The sequence below is a fragment of the Arachis ipaensis genome, chromosome B6, assembly GCF_059453495.1.
Source record: "Arachis ipaensis isolate K30076 ecotype BB chromosome B6, ASM5945349v1, whole genome shotgun sequence".
Lineage (NCBI taxonomy): Eukaryota > Viridiplantae > Streptophyta > Magnoliopsida > Fabales > Fabaceae > Arachis > Arachis ipaensis.
This window is the reverse complement of record NC_142441.1, coordinates 37,702,501-37,720,000: the sequence shown is the minus strand read 5'-3', so window position 1 is coordinate 37,720,000 and position 17,500 is coordinate 37,702,501. Positions and strand designations below refer to the sequence as shown.

The following is a 17,500-nucleotide window of genomic DNA, read 5'->3' as shown; positions in this document are numbered from 1 at the left end:
TGATAAAATTTTATTAATTTTATTAAAATAATAATTTCTTTCTAAAATAATATTGATTTTATTTTATCTATCAATTTTAATATAAAATTTAATTCTAAATCAATTTTTTTTAATAAATATTAAAAAGAAAAGTATATGAAACCAAGAGGTTATCAGCCAAAAATTAAACAAAACTATATTAATTTATATTAATAATTAATTTTAAATTTTTTAAATTTAAAATTTAAAAAATTTAAATTTGATTAAATAAACTTAATTAAAATCTATAAAAAACTTTCTCTTTTCTCTCACATTAACCTACCCACCTCCAACAATCACACACAGAGACCTCTCTTTTACCGTCAGGCCCTCTCCCCTCCCCACCGCGACCTACTCTTCTTCTATCATCGACATCTGACAACACTAGTGATCGTTATTATGAGGATTGTAATTCAAAGAGATTAAGTGCAGATAAAGGGTGTAACAATGATTTTCAAGTGAAAGCTGAAGGTTCTTGTAGATCTACAGAAGTTGCTTCTGAAGAGCCTGGAATATGCACGACTGGAGGCTCTCCCTTGCAAATGGTGAGGGTTTGGCAAGGTCATGTTCACTGTATAGTCGGTCCTTGGATAGCACAGGAAGTGATAAATTGGGAAATCTTGCGGTGAAAACTGACCACAATTTTGAAAATGGTTTTTCCACCATTAATGTGTGTTCTCAGCCTCAAAATATTCTTCCATTTATGTCAAACCAGAATATGTAATTTCCAATGTTCCAAGGTCCTACAACAATGAGTTACTTCCATCAAAATCCAGTTTCATGGCCGGCAGCTCTTACAAATGGCTTGATGCCCTACCCACACCCGAATTATTATTTATATGTTAGCCCTCTTGGATATGGTTTGAATGAGGATTAAAGAGACTATAAATTACACAATTACAGAAATATAAAAAAAATATTTATTTAATATGAAAAAAAATATCCTAATACTTAACAAAAGAAATATCCAGTTATATTTTAGCAAAAATAATTAAATATTTATAAAATTTAAAAAAAAATAAAATTCTTAAAAGAATAGAGACATTCACATTTGCAATACAAAAAATTCGAAAAATATATAAAAGAACATTCATTTAGTATGAAAAAGAAACATTTTAATACTTAACAGAAAAAAACATCTATATATATTAACTCATAGAAATTTTGAATTTATCCAAAAGTATTTAGCTGATTTTTGGCTAATACGCTTTTGATTCCCTGACATTATTTATATTAAAAATATACTCCAAAACTCTGGATTCTTAAACACACAAGACTATTATGCTAAAATCTATTATCTATTTACTATCTATGGGACCTTGATAACCATTCCATATATCAGTAAATAAATTACATCTTGCCTCGTGGTTAAGTAGAGAATAATTTTTGTTGTTCTCCATTTCTTTCTTTCTTTCGCATCATAATTTAAGTTGTTGACTGCAGAAGATTCTTTCAACTCGATCTCATTACGGGGAAAGAAAAAACAAACGCTTGCAATTATTTTGCAATTGGAAACTTCACTTTCTTTTTCCTTCGTTCTCTCAAATCATAAACTTAGCTACAGCACAAACAAATTAATTTAAGTTAGTTGAGTGGTCAATTTATTTATCTATTTAAATAAATATTTATAATAAATTAATTTTTGATTTATTAAATTAAGAAATGATATAGTAGACAACTAAAAAAAACTACAGCACAAGCACTGAACCATGTAATTATTATAAATTTTTTGGACCATATATATTTTTATGGCGATATATAATATATCTTTTCCCAACTAGATCCAAACTCTACCCCGAGTTTCTTTGTGTTATAGAATTTTGTTTGATTTGCATGAATTCGGATTATTGAATAGTATATTTTATTATGTGGTTAAGTTTACGTTTATTTGCTTTGAAAGTTTCTTCATAAAAAAATTGGGTTTTTTAATTTAAATAAAATAAAGAGAGATCAATATTACTTAATTTTTTTAAATTAATTTTTAAAACATAAATCTCCAATTTTTAATATATAAATTGTTTTAAAATGGTGTGTTTTGAATTATATATTAATCATTATATCTTAGGATAATTTATATCTTTAGGATAATTTATGTTTTAAAATGTTTTTAAAAAATACACATAAATTGTCTTAAGATACAGAACTTTTAAAATTAACGTAAATCGTCTCGGTATGTGATGATTTATGTAACAGCCCAAACCACCCGCTAGCACGATATTGCGTTTCATGATTAAGGTAATGGATATATGTATTAAAGGGTTACAAGCCACGTTCCCCTATAATGCTGATAATGAATTATTATAAGTGAATAGATATATATATGTTATGTATATGTAACAAATCTTTCTTTGTTTCTTATATAGATATATAATAAATATATATAGTGGCTTATATGTATAATAATATCCTTCGGCCATTTTTTTTCTTTTTGAACAATAATAATAATAATAATAGTAATAATAATATTTATAAAAATCAATTTAGACTGTAACTATTAATATAGTTTCTGATAGATAATTTAAAATAATAGAATAAGTCATAATTAAATTAAATTTTATTTTTAAATTTAAAATATAAAATTTAATTTTAAAAACTCGGGTTGTTATATTCTACCCACCTTATAAAAATTTTCGTCCTCGAAAATTGATATAAGATAGAAAAGATTCATATCAACTCCATTTTTAAAAATATCGAAGAAAAGAAATAGAGAGGTGTGGCATGTTCAGTTTGCAAAAGCGAAAGGAACCATATCTCATGAAAGAAGTCTGAAACAAAGAATCTTACGACAAGCAACCAAGGAAGAAATTCACATTAGCACGAATAAGGATTATACGTTGAACCAGAACTAACCCCTAAACTTAACTTCTAACGTTCCCAAAACCCACGATTCACGTTACCTATTACTTCTATTTCATCCATGACAACCCATTAGTGTTCCCGTACACATAAATCATTAGTATTAGGTTAGCCAGACCAAATACCATGAGGTATGCAATGGTAGACTAACAGCGTTAATCATCAGACAGTCATGCATATCAAATCTAAATTCTTGTTATCAGAACAAGTCACTAAGTATGACAGACACTCAGAGTATGCAATGAAGCATAGTCAGTCCATTCCCAAGGCTCTAACGGAAATAAACTGCTCTGATACCATCTATAACAGCCCAGATCACCCGCTAGCACGATATTGCGTTTCATGATTAAGGGAATGGATATATGTATTAAAGGGTTACAAGCCACGTTCCCCTATAATGATGATAATGAATTATTATAAGTGAATAGATATATATATGTTATGTATATGTAACAAATCTTTCTTTGTTTCTTATATAGATATATAATAAATATATATAGTGGCTTATATGTATAATAATATCCTTCGGCCATTTTTTTTCTTTTTGAACAATAATAATAATAATAATAATAGTAATAATAATATTTATAAAAATCAATTTAGACTGTAACTATTAATATAGTTTCTGATAGATAAGCGACAGATGGGCCCCATCAGCCATAGGACAGGCATGCATCATATGCATTTATTTGTTTTGATTGCTATGCATTTCCTGGGATTGTCTAATTGATATATATCACCTGCTATATGTTATACTTGCTATTTGTACTATCTGCTCATTACTTGTGCGTGACCTTGTTTGGTTGCTTGTTTCTGTTGCATTGTGAATGATGGAGGGATGGAGGAAAAGGAGAAATGGTTTGGTGTTAGATTAGGATTGAAATTGAGTAAGTTAGGTAGATTTAGAATACCTACCCCTGTTATAGCTTCTGTTTAATAATTAAAAAGTTAATCAGATTTAGAATATCTACCCCTGTTCGCTTTTTATTAGTTCCCTTCCGGTTTGCGCAATACCGAAGATGTCGAAGTCTGGCAAACGAAAGGGAACTAAGAAAGATTTATATGTTTAATGTCGAAATAGAGATCGTAAAGTCAAAGACTTATGGAATGCAATAACGATGATAAGGGGCTACTAAGAGTACCGAAGCCGGTTGAATCCAGAAGACACCAAGAGAGGGTTATGTGTTGAGGTCGGAAGTTGAAATAAGAAATTATTGTTCGAAGCTTACAAGAGAAAATTTTTGAAGTTACCTAGAGATTTCTAAAACATACCACGAATCAAAGAAGATATTTTGAGCAGACAGAAATGAAGAACGAGGTGGAAATCTATGTGATTACAAGTTTGACGTATGAGAAAGAAATGAAAGACCACCAGAAACTGTTTGAAATGCTACAACCATCGAAGGTTCTACATTAAAGATAAAAGAGAATAGCCATCGATTTCATAGTAGGTTGCCAAGGACTAGGACAAAAGGTGATACTGTCAGGGAATCGTGGACCAAGTGATCAAGTCCATTTTGCCCATCGGAGTAAACTACTTATCGGGAATATCGAAGAGCCTATACATTAGAGAGAAGGTGAGACTTTACAGTATGCTAGACTCCTTTGAATTAACCGAAAACTGGAATATCAAACATCTTAGTTCCTGAATTTGACAGCCGAAACAACAGAGGAAGAGTTACGCAAATCTAAGTTAGAATTCTCACTATGAAAGCTGACAAAAGAGTTAGGTGGATCTAAGAAGAAGACTTCTCAAGTTGGAAGGAAGGGGATACCTATTTCTGAAGATCACTTCAATGAACTAGAATCGGATGATCAATCAAAAACTAAAAAGCTAAATGCCTATCACATCGGACAAGTGGCATATAGGATCGCTTTACTACCACATTGTTTGAACCTGCATGACGTGTTTCACATATCGCAGCTTCGTAAATACAATTTTGATCCTAGTCATGCCCTAAAGCCGGAATTAGTTCAAGTGAGAGAAGATCTGACGTTTCCAATAACTCTCGTTAGAATTGATGATACCAGCATTAAGCGTTTACACGGGAAAGAGACTTTCTTAGTGAAAGTAGCTTGGTGTTGGGCTGGTATTGAAGAATATACCTAGGAGCTTGAGATAGAGATGCGGAAGGACTACCCACACCTCCATTCAGGTAACACACTCTGAATTTTGAGGACAAAATTCCTAATTAGGTGGGTAGGATGTAAACCCCGCTAAAATCGGTATATAATTAGTCAATAAATTGAATTTTCAATAGGAAAATTAAATATGCAAAACTAATATCAAAATAGGATAGAGCTCGGCAAAACGAGAATTTTTATATCAATTTCGAAAATTTGGCTCAAAATCGGACCGGAAGGACCAAACCGGTTGAACCGGGGCACAAATCGAGCCCGTGGGTCCAACCGGACCCATAATATAAAGGAAACAGCAGCCTTCTTCTTCCTCATTAGTTGCTGCAACGCCAAAACAGAATTGGAGGAAAGGGAGAGAAGCTCTCAAACCCTAACCCTTTGATCCACCATAACTCCTCCGTCCGGGCTCCGATCGCCGCACCGTTCACGGCCACGCGCTCAGCGCGTCAAGTTCTACCTTTCTATCCGAATAATTTCACTAGTAAGCCTCTTATTAAGTTCAGAATCCCTATCCCTCTTTCTTTGATAAACTTGAAAACCTATGGTGAATCTTGTCCAATTTCTATGTTCTAGGTTCAAGTTAGCTTCCGGAACTTGTGGGCTCAATCTATTGAGCATATGGGTGTGGTAAGAATACTCTAACCCTAGCTCAATCTTGTTTTTGGTAATAGAAAACTGAATTGGAATATATATATATATGTGTGTATTAGGTGTAGTTTAAGAGGGTGTTTATGCATTGGACTTGAATTTGGATTACTTGGAGCTTTGTTGGTGACAAGGCTTGCTTTTGGGCTGTTTGATTGAGCTTGGAGGGGCTGTGATTTTTGTATTGAGAGGCTGTCTTGGGTGAATTAAGTGATCGGCCAAGGTATGGTTTAAGTTTCGCACGTTTAATATTTACGGTGTTGTGAAAACTTAGGTTAGAGGAACCATAGAATAAGTTGGATTGTTTGTTGTATTTAATGATTAGACTTGTAATGTTGTTAGAATAGATTTGTTAGTAAATTTATGTATTAGAATTATGAGGTGTGAAAGTTATTAATGGTGTGCTCTTATATTTATTTATGGTGGATTAGAATTGGTGTTTGTTAATAAGGATGTAGAGTTGTGTTGTGGTGGTATTGTATATGCTGTAACTAATTATGTAATGATCGAAATTGCATGAGACCAAGTTTGAGCTAAACTTGGGAATATAAGGAACTAAATTGGAAAATTTGGGACTTTTTTGTTAAATATATAATTTATGGCAAATTTTTAAAGTTAGGTTGTTAAATCTGTCCAGCAGCAGAAAAGATCAAACAGGGCAGCAACTTGTTTGTCTTGCTGCGACTTCTACGAGTTGAGTTTTGGAGCGAAACCAAATTTTTTATAAAATTTGATTAACTTGCTTTATTTCTCTGAAATTTCAGAATTTTAAGAGTTGAGGATTGGGAGCTGTGAATTTTTGAATATTGGTGGTCAAAACTGAAAAGAAACAGATTTCAGCAAGCTATGCATCAACTTCCAATGCTTGTAACTCTTAGAATTAAATAGAAATTGTGTTGCAACCAAGACACACTTGTTTCTGGATGAGCTAGGGGTTCTCAAATCAAAATTTAGCTTAATTGGAGTTTTGTAATAAAAGTTATTCCAATTGAAAGGTACTAAGCTTGTTGGTTTTTAAAACAGATTTTGTCTCATTTTTACTTAACTTCGAGGTAATGTAACTTTTTTATTAAAAATGGTATTGACTCAGAACCAATTGAGAAAGAAACCTGGATGAGTAAAGTTTAACTACATTAATTTTCAAAGTCATTGGATTTAACTTGGATTTTATATTGAATTTTGAATATCACATGCTGCTGCTGTTTTTCTGGTTTTATGCACTGCAGAGCAGTCACGATTTTTCCTTTATTCCTGAGGCTAGAAAAATCAGAAAATTATGATATTTAGTTTGTTAGAAAGCTTATTTCAATATGAATGCCTGGACATAAAGTTTGTGCAATTCTGAGTTTATTTGCTATATTAGAAACAGAAAAGAAAATAGAGTGTCGAGGATGTCTTAGTGATAGTCATGAGTTCGAGAAGTTAAAGTTTAATCATCGTGTGATGTGATTGATTTAATGTTAGAGTTGGGTTGATTTTAAGATTATTTGATATTAAGAAGGATGAGAAGAGTTTGATGGTCAGGACCCGGAAAGGGTAATCAAGATGAATTATAAGGGAATGACGATGAAAAATGTGAAAGGGAGGTTGTTAATAAAAGGAGTTAATATGCCATGGCTTGATAAATGATTAAATAATGATTATGACTATGAAATGGCTTATGAATGATGATATCTGAGATACGAGTTTCCCTGGGTAAAAACCGTGGCTCGCCACCACGTGTTCCAGGTTGATTCTCGATACTCTGTTAACCCTACGTCGTAAGGGTGACCGGGCACGTATAAATTCCCGGGTATGGATAGCCCCCATTGAGTGATTTTATGAAATATGAATGTGAACTCTATGCATAGACTCTTAGGGATGCGCGACGGGGGACAGTCTAAGGTTTTCGGACTTGTCGGGTTGGCTGGATAATCGACAGATGGGCCCCATCAGCCATAGGACAGGCATGCATCATATGCATTTGTTTGTATTGATTGCTATGCATTTTCTGGGTATGCCTAAGTGATATATATTACCTGCTATTTGTTATACTTGCTATTTGTACTATTTGATCATTACTTGTGCGTGAACTTGTTTGGTTGCTTGTTTCTGTTGCATTCTGAATGATGAAAGGATGGAGGAAACGGAGGAAATGGTTTGGTGTTAGGTTAAGCTTGAACTTGAGTAAGTTAGGCAGATTTAGAATACCTCCCCCTGTTTATGGCTTCTGTTTAGTACTTAAGTTGGATAATTGAATAACGGAGTTCTAGGATTGCCTATGGCATTCTCAGGACCGTATTTATTATGCGCGTGGCACTTTTACCATGCTGAGAACCTCCGGTTCTCATTCCATATTGTATTGTTGTTTTTTCAGATGCAGGTCGAGAGGCTCCTCGCTAGGCGTCTGGATCCTGGGAAGCGAAGTAGTCCTTGGGTGTATTTTGGTTTTCTATTTGTATATATGTATATATGTATTTAGCTTACTCTCCAAGTAACTTATGTATGCTGCTCCTCTTAGAGGTTGAGGGAGAGATATGAGTTTATTTTGGTATTTTGGTATATTTTGGGGATACCTATGTATGTTCATATATATATATATATATATATATATATATATATATATCCTCTGGCCAGCCTTAGCTTCGCAGGCTAAGTCAGGGGCTAGTTATGTTGTTTCCTTGGCTTTCCTTTATTCTTTTGCTTAACTTTATCATGTTCCTATTAGGTTTCTTAGCACGCAAGTAATCCTTTCCTGAGCGTTGCGCTTTTTGTTTTGCGATTTTGTTTTACCCATTTTTCAAGGCTCCTAGTTAAGTATCTTTTCTCTATTATTATTATTATTATTATTATTATTATTATTATTATATATATATATATATATATATTACTATTTTTAGAGGTCGTAATACCTTACTATCTCAGTCTTATGACTTAAGCATAAGATTAAGTATGGTAATCTGATTCTAGGTTCAAGTTAGCTTCCGGTAGGTAGGGAACATGATAAAGTTAATCAAATACAATTTTGATCCTAGTCATGCCCTAAAGCCGGAATTAGTTCAAGTGAGAGAAGATCTGACGTTTCCAATAACTCTCGTTAGAATTGATGATACCAGCATTAAGCGTTTACACGGGAAAGAGACTTTCTTAGTGAAAGTAGCTTGGTGTTGGGCTAGTATTGAAGAATATACCTAGGAGCTTGAGATAGAGATGCGGAAGGACTACCCACACCTCCATTCAGGTAACGCACTCTGAATTTTGAGGACAAAATTCCTAATTAGGTGGGTAGGATGTAAACCCCTCTAAAATCGGTATATAATTAGTCAATAAATTAAATTTCAATAGGAAAATTAAATATGCAAAACTAATATCAAAATAGGATAGAGCTCGGCAAAACGAGAATTTTTATATCAATTTCGAAAATTTGGCTCAAAATCGGACCGGAAGGGCCGAACCGGTTGAACCGGGGCACAAACCGAGCCCGTGGGTCCCACCGGACCCATAATATAAAGGAAACAGCAGCCTTCTTCTTCCTCATTAGTTGCTGCAACGCCAAAACAGAATTGGAGGAAAGGGAGAGAAAATATTAGCATCATTAGCATACACACTGTATATATAAGGCATACTGTATGCGGCCTGACCCGTACAAAATTATAACCCTTGACAAGTAAACCGAGTATATACATATATAAAAATTTTAGGGTTAGTATTCCGAGTTCATTTTTCAAGGCCTCCTTAAAACAGTTCTCAGTGTGTGGGCGTCAAACTCGGGTTGTTATATTCTACCCACCTTATAAAAATTTTCGTCCTCGAAAATTGATATAAGATAGAAAAGATTCATATCAACTCCATTTTCAAAAATATCGAAGAAAAGAAATAGAGAGGTGTGGCATGTTCAGTTTGCAAAAGCGAAAGGAACCATATCTCATGAAAGAAGTCTGAAACAAAGAATCTTACGGCAAGCAACCAAGGAAGAAATTCACATTAGCACTCAGAGTATGCATGCTAAGAAACCTAATAGGAACATGATAAAGTTAAGCAAAAGAATAAAGGAAAGCCAAGGAAACAGCATAACTAGCCCCTGACTTAGCCTGCGAAGCTAAGGCTGGCCAAAGGATATATATATATATATATATATATATACATATGAACATACATAGGTATCCCCAAAATATACCAAAATACCAAAATAAACTCCTATCTCTCCCTCAACCTCTAAGAGGAGCAGCATACATAAGTTACTTGGAGAGTAAGCTAAATACATATATACATATATACAAATAGAAAACCAAAATACACCCAAGGACTACTTCGCTTTCCAGGATCCAGACGCCTAGCGAGGAGCCTCTCGACCTGCATCTGAAAAATAACAATACAATATGGAATGAGAACCGGAGGTTCTCAGCATGGTAAAAGTGCCACGCGCATAAGAAATACGGTCCTGAGAATGCCATAGGCAATCCTAGAACTCCGTTATACAATTATCCAACTTAATTACTAAACAGAAGCTATAACAGGGGTAGGTATTCTAAATCTACCTAACTTACTCAATTTCAATCCTAATCTAACACCAAATCATTTCTCCTTTTCCTCCATCCCTCCATCATTCACAATGCAACAGAAACAAGCAACCAAACAAGGTCACGCACAAGTAATAAGCAGATAGTACAAATAGCAAGTATAACAGATAGCAGGTGATATATATCAATTAGGCAATCCCAGGAAATGCATAGCAATCAAAACAAACAAATGCATATGATGCATGCCTGTCCTATGGCTGATGGGGCCCATCTGTCGGTTATCCAGCCAACCCGACAAGTCCGAAAACCTTAGACTGTCTCTCGTCGCGCATCCCCAAGAGTCTATGCATAGAGTTTACATTCAATCATCATATAAATCACTCAATGGGGGTTATCCATACCCGGGAATTTATACGTGCCCGGTCACCCTTACGACGTAGGGTTAACAGAGTATCGAGAATCAACCTGGAACACGTGGTGGCGAGCCACGGTTTTTACCCAGGGAAACTCGTATCTCAGATATCATCATTCATAAGCCATTTCATAATCATAATCATTATTTAATCATTCATCAAGCCATGGCATGTTAACTCCTTTTATAAACAACCTCCCTTTCACATTTTTCATCATCATTCCCATATAATTCATCTTAATTATCCTTTCTGCGTCCTGACCAAACTATTTATCAAACTCTTCTCAACCTTCTTATTATCAAATAATCTTAAAATCAACTCAACTCTAACATTAAATCAGTCACATCACACGAAGGTTAAACTTTAACTTCTCGAACCCATGACTATCACTAAGACATCCTCGACACTCTATTTCCTTTTCTATTTTTAATATAAAAAATGAACTCGGAATTGTGCAAACTTTATGTCCAGGCGTTCATCTTGAAATAAGCTTTCTAACAAATCAAAGATCATAATTTTCTGATTTTTCTAGCCTTAGGAATAAAGGAAAAACAGTGACTGTTCTGCAGTGCATGAAACCAGAAAAACAGCAACAGCATGTGATATTCAAAATTCAATATAAAATTCAAGTTAAATCCAATTACTTTAAAAATTAATGTAGTTACACTTCACTCATCCAGATTTCTTTCTCAATTGGTTCTGAGTTAATATCATTTTTAATAAAGAAGTTACATTACCTGGAAGTTAAGTAAAAATGAGTCAAAATCTGTTTTTGAAACCAACAAGCTTAGTACCTTTCAATTTGAATAACTTTTATTACAAAACTCCAATTAAGCTAAATTTTGATTTGGAAACTCCTAGCTCATCCAGAAACAACTGTGTCTTGGTTGCAACCCAATTGCTATTGAATTCTAAGAGTTACAAGTATTGGAAGTTGATGCATAGCTTGCTGAAATCTGTTTCTTTTCAGTTTTGACCACCAATATTCAAAAATTCACAACTCCCAATCCTTAACTTTTAAAATTCTGAAGTTTTAGAGAAATAAAGAAAGTTAATCAAATTTTATAACAAAATTAGTTTCACTCCAAAACTCAACTCGTAGAAGTCGCAGCAAGACAAACAAATTGCTGTTCTGTTTAACCTTTTCTGCTGCAGGACAGATTTAACAACCTAACTTTAAAAATTTGCCATAAATTGTATATTTAACAAAAAGGTCCCAAATTTTCCAGTTTAGTTCCTTATATTCCCAAGTTTAGCCCAGACTTGGTCTCATACAATTCCAATCATTACATAATTAGTTACAGCAAATGCAATACCACCACAACACAACTCTACACCCTTATTAACAAACACCAATCCTAATCCATCATAAATAAATATAAGAGCACACCATTAATAACTTCCACACCTCATAATTCCAATATATATAGCCACCAACAAATCTATTCCAACAACATTACAAGGCTAATCATTAAATAGAACAAACAATTTAACTTATCCTATGGTTCCTCTAACCTAAGTTTTCACAACACCGTAAATATTAAACGTGCGAAACTTGAACCATACCTTGGCCGATCACTTAGTTCACCCAAGGCAGCCTCACAACTCAAAATCACAGTCCCTCCAAGCTCAATCAAATAGCCCCAAAGTAAGCCTTGTCACCAACAAAGCTCCAAGTAATCCAAATTCAAGTCCAATGCATAAACACCCTCTTAAACTACACCTAATACACATATATATGTTTCAATTCAGTTTTCTATTACCAAAAACAAGATTGAGCTAGGGTTAGGGTGTTCTTACCATACCCATATGCTCAATAGCTTGAGCCCACAAGTTCCGGAAGCTAACTTGAACCTAGAACATAGAAATTGGACAAGATTCACCATAGGTTTCCAAGTTTACCAAAGAAAGAGGGATAGGTATTCTGAACTTAATAGGAGGCTTACCAGTGAAATTGTTCGGATAGAAAGGTAGAGCTCGACGCGCTGAGCGTGTGGCCGCGAACAGTGCGGCGATTGGAGCCCGGACGGAGGAGTTATGGTGGATCAAAGGGTTAGGGTTTGAGAGCTTCTCTCCCTTTCCTCCAATTCTGTTTTGGCGTTGCAGCAACTAATGAGGAAGAAGAAGGCTGCTGTTTCCTTTATATTATGGGTCCGGTTGGACCCACGGGCTCGGTTTGTGCTCCGGTTCAACCGGTTCGGTCCTTCCGGTCCGATTTTGGGCCAAATTTTCGAAATTGGTATCAAAATTCTCGTTTTGACGAGCTCTATCCTATTTTGACACTAGTTTTGTATTTTTAATTTTCCTATTTAAAATTCGATTTATTGACTAATTATTTTCCGATTTTAGCGGGGTTTACATTCTACCCACCAAATTAGGAATTTTGCCCTCAAAATTCAGATTCAATTATCTGAAAAGAGGTGTGGGTAGTCCTTTGGCATATTCAGAGTTTCTTGAAACCGACTTCGTCACTCGATACGTCCATCTCCTTTCATTTAAGCTGGCTTAGGTTGTAAGACATGAATTTGATTTAGAGGCGTGCTTCAGAAGTTTCGACATACGGAGTATGTTGGAATAGGTTCGAAAGGTATGACAAAAACTATTTGGCACGCCACTGACCATCAATACTCTCCAAAATTTGAAATAGGCTAACTTGGCGGGATTTAATTTCTTAGATCTGCCTATCTCTTTTGTCGGCTCCCATAATGAGAATCTTTACTCAAATTTGCGTAACTTTTCCTTTGTTGTCTCGGCTATCAAATTCAGGAATTAAGACATTCGATGTTCCAGTTTCCAATTAATTCAAAGGCTGTTTAGCATACTGTAGAGTCTCACCTTCTCCCTGATGTATAGTCTCGTTAGTTTTCCTAATAAGTAATTTGCTCCGATGGGCAAAACGGACTTGATCACTTGATCCACGATTCCCTAACAGTATCACCTTTTGTCTTAGACCTTGGCAATCTATTACGAAATCGATAGCTATTCCCTTTTACCTTTAATGTAGAACCTTCGACGGCTGTGGCATTTCGAATGGTTTCTGGTGGTCTCTCATTTCTTTCTCATACGTCAAACTTGTAATCACATAGATTTCCACCTCGTTCTTCATTTCTGTCTGCTCAAAATATCTTCTTTGATTCGTGGTAGGTTTTAGAAATCTCAAGGTAACTTCAAAAATTTCTCTTGTAAGCTTCTAACAAGTTTCTTATTTCAACTTCCGACCTCAACACATAACCCTCTCTTGGTGTCTTCTGGATTCAACCGGCTTCGGTACTCTTAGTAGCCCCTTATCACCGTTATTGCACTCCTTAAGTCTTTGACTTTATAATCTCTATTTCGACATTAAACATATAAATCTTTCTTAGTTCCCTTTCGTTTGCCAGACTTCGACATCCTTGGTAGGTCTTTATCGTCCCCTCACGCTTCCTGCATTTCGTCTTTGCTATGTGTTAAAACTGCAATAGATTTAGTTTGACTCCTTTAGCTATTCCCTTAATATCCAATTTAAAGTTCCAACTTATCTAGCCTTCCTTTCTCCGAAATTTATATCCAAGCATTTCCCCAAAAACTTCTTACTCAGGGCGTCTGTTACCACTTCACGATGTTGTATTTACACGTATCCTAAACCCCTCTGGTAATGTATCGCACTAATTCTGAGTTGTTAAATAAGTTCGGGTATTCTAATTACTGGATTTGGGGTTAATCCTTCTCTTGGAGTTTGAAAGCTCTCTTCATATTCGGGTATCTATGTAACCGGTGTATTTCTAGCGCATTAAACTAATCATAGGCTTTGTGGTCGACAAGAATTTAAAGCTCCAAAACTCTTTTTGACGGCGCATGCTTACCTGCTTCATCTTTTGTATCCAAAAGTCATGCTCTTAAGGAATCAACATTTCCACAGTCACAACTATATTCTATACGTGATACTAATATAGGCTCGAGTTAATTTTCAAAAGGACATTAAGCTCAAAAAATGAATGAGCAATACAAACGGTGTTCGTAATGAGTCAGAAAGGAAATCTTGTACACGGTTAATCAGGATTATACCGAAATGATGGAATACACAAGGAGAGGAACTTGGGTGCATCTCAAGAAAATAGTTCAAATTAGAGACCTTTTGTAGGAAGAATAGAGCGTACAGAGTCAAAGAAGTCTCAGCTGATTCTGAAGAACATGGTTTGCGAATAGGGGCAACTCTTGTCATAGCGAGCATACAAGATTCAAGGATTACGCGCTTATACCAAGACAAGCTCAGACTCATCCTGGAAGAAACAATATTCATGCGCACAAGGAGTAAAGTTAGAAAGGTAGTCAAGCTATTTAGGAAGAGCTCCGGATCGAATGTCAATGTAGGTTTCAAAAGAAGGATTAGATCAAATCGTGAAGATTCGTTAGCACACTCTCTCTGCATAAGGTTTCCTACCGTTCTCTTCCTTCTTCTCCGGCATAACCGACGCTTCCCACAAAGAAATAGTTGGTTAGGTGATTCCCTCTTCTAGTACTCCCTTCCACTCAATCCTAAATTCTACCGATTATAATGATGTCTTCGCTTGTGGTGCGATTGAAGTTAATCTGGCTTCCGGCACTAAGTCTATCACAAACTCGCTTTCTATCTGAAATGGAAGTTCTGACACACCTTCAAGAATTTTCTTAGAAACTCTCTCGTATAGAGGTTTGATTTCATCTCCACTTACCTCTTAACAATTAACATCTAAAGGCTGTGTTCGCTCTACTCCTCTTCCTCAAAGTTTCACCGTCACTGAATTCCAAATAATAACTCCGCGTAACCTTCAACACTCCTGATTTCTTAGATATGGTCCAACCTGCTTCCACTACGTTACTTAATCCTTAACCTTCAAAAGTCTAACCACCCCTCTAAGGTAGCTAAGTGTCACTCCGTCTCAATAACCAATAGTTTTTGACTAATTATCGACTTGGACCTCATGATTACTGAAACTTGTCATACATCACGAACGAGTATTACATATTAACCGTATGCAAGGAAATTAGAAATTTACCTGATGGTTTAAAATTACCTCGGCTATGAGAATTAAATTCAGTTGCATCCCGATTTTCTTTGTATGGACAATTCCAAGACATATGCCCTGGTCTCCCGCACTTGTAACATACGCCTAATCCGGCCCTGCACGGTCTGTTTGGATGGTACTCCTTGCACCTTGGGCACCTTAAATTATCCAGTTGAGTACTAGTTTTCCCTTCAGCATTCGGATCCAGACGGTTATCGTTCCTTCGGTCATTGCTCCAGCGCTGAGAATGTGAAGCGACAAAGCGATTCTTTTTGAAAGTTTGGCTCCTCGGTGTAATCTTTCCCTTTTTCTTTGTGAAGGGTTCTCGGTGATCACTTCTTGCTACCTCAGCCCTCCTTGAGCTTTCTCCCGTTGCCTGACCCTCGTTAACCTGCTCCAGATAACTCAGTGGTACCCTTGTATTCGGAGCATTATGTCCACCTTCATATTCATTATCATCATTGTTGCCAGTTCCAGCTTGTGGTTGCATCCCATCCATTACTCGGATGGTCGCGGCAGCAACAGTACCAATGGCAGCAGCAACACTCGTCATTGCGGTCACAATATCGGTCAAACTATCTATTGGTATGGTTACCTCATTAGCTCTCCGTCTTTGACCTCGATTACGCTCACGACCGCGCCCACGAGACGCCATTTGGTTCCTGTTCACACCAAACAAGTGATATCAAGGTGATCAGTCTCAATATCTCTAGTTTAGTATTTCAAAGTCCCAAATGCATGCTCATGAGCATTCATGCCTCATATATCAATTAGATACCCTAAATAGCATGTATAGACACCCAGAGTATGCCCAGAGGCATAATCAGTCCGTCCCTCAGGCTCTATAGGAACGAACTGCTCTGATACCATAATGTAACACCCTACCATACTTAATCTTATGCTTAAGTCATAAGACTGAGTTAGTAAGGTATTACGACCTCTAAGAATAGTAATATATATATAATAATAGAGAAAAGATACTTAACTAGGAGCCTTGAAAAACGGGTAAAACAAAATCGCAAAACAAAAAGCGCAACGCTCAGCAAGGCAACGTGCATCTTGCTGGCATTGCGCCCAGCAAGCCTTTGGGCAACTCGAGTTTCAGCAGCGTGACACCTCTCCCCCCTATAATAGGCTGCCGAGCCATTACCAAAGTGCCACGGGTAGACGTCCTTTTCCGTGAGGAGACATACTCAAGGAAAGTGCTCTAGAGGTCGAATTTTGATGCCGTTTTTTGCAACAACCTCTAGAAAAATAAGATCTTTCCATCCGCTAAATTTGGTGAATTTACACCGTGTCGATTTTTTTTGCCGATTTTTTTACCGCCCGGAAAGCCGGAAATTCAAAAAAAATGAAAAACGGAGCAAACGTGCGATTTTTGACCTGGATTTTTTTGTGCAGCCTTCACATAATATTACCAAGGTTCCCTCAAAATTTTAGAAAAAATGCACGAGCCAATTATGAGATATGAAAATTTGGCTCCTTCATTGCAACGCTCCGAGCCATCGTTGCAACGGCGGGTGCCTCCGTTGCAACGAAACCAGCCAACGATGCACCTAACCCAGCATCCGTTGCAACGCGCCCTGCCTCCGTTGCAACGCACCCTGCCTCCGTTGCAACGCGCCCGGCCAACGTTGCAACGCACCCAGCCAACGTTGCACCGCCCCCAGCATCTGTTGCAACACGCCCAGCATCCGTTGCAACGCCCCCAACCAACGTTGCAACGCGCCCTGCCTCCGTTGCAACGTCACCAGCATCCGTTGCAACGCGCCCTGCCTCCGTTGCAACGTGCCCGGCTAACGTTGCACCGCCCCCAGCATCCGTTGCACTGCCCCCAGCCAACGTTGCAACGCGACCTGCCTCCGTTGCAACGCGCCCAGCATCCGTTGCAACGCCCCCAGCATCT

The 17,500-nt window shown here is 36.5% G+C and overlaps 1 protein-coding gene and 1 long non-coding RNA gene across 3 annotated transcripts; both read right to left on the bottom strand.

Annotated features, from left to right (window-relative positions):
• Positions 1-9,711: 9,711 nt before the first annotated feature.
• Positions 9,712-16,249, bottom strand: LOC148555181 (uncharacterized). Of its 2 annotated transcripts, none has more exons than XR_015886233.1 (2): positions 12,137-12,188; positions 9,712-9,996 (listed from the first exon to the last, which is right to left on the bottom strand). XR_015886233.1 is itself a non-coding variant. In XM_088492127.1 (2 exons), the coding sequence occupies exons 1-2, from the start codon at positions 16,247-16,249 to the stop codon at positions 9,971-9,973; spliced, it is 690 nt and encodes a 229-aa protein (XP_088348253.1). The 2 variants fall into 2 exon arrangements, 1 of the variants encoding a protein (XP_088348253.1); XM_088492127.1 differs by lacking the exon at positions 12,137-12,188 and adding an exon at positions 15,586-16,249 and having other exon boundaries at positions 9,971-9,996.
• LOC107648153 (uncharacterized) lies at positions 12,190-12,561 on the bottom strand. The gene is made up of 3 exons (XR_015886234.1): positions 12,517-12,561; positions 12,371-12,424; positions 12,190-12,293 (listed from the first exon to the last, which is right to left on the bottom strand). It is a non-coding gene; the product is annotated as an uncharacterized LOC107648153 (long non-coding RNA).
• Positions 16,250-17,500: the final 1,251 nt, after the last annotated feature.

Bases quoted from the DNA above. Each gene is read 5' to 3' on its own strand.
- LOC148555181 (XM_088492127.1), bottom strand. From the start codon at position 16,249: ATGGCGTCTCGTGGGCGCGGTCGTGAGCGTAATCGAGGTCAAAGACGG. The intron at 9,997-15,585 runs GTAAATTTCTAA...GTTATTTTTCAG, and splicing joins AGGTAATTTTAAACCATCAG to ATGCAGGTCGAGAGGCTCCT.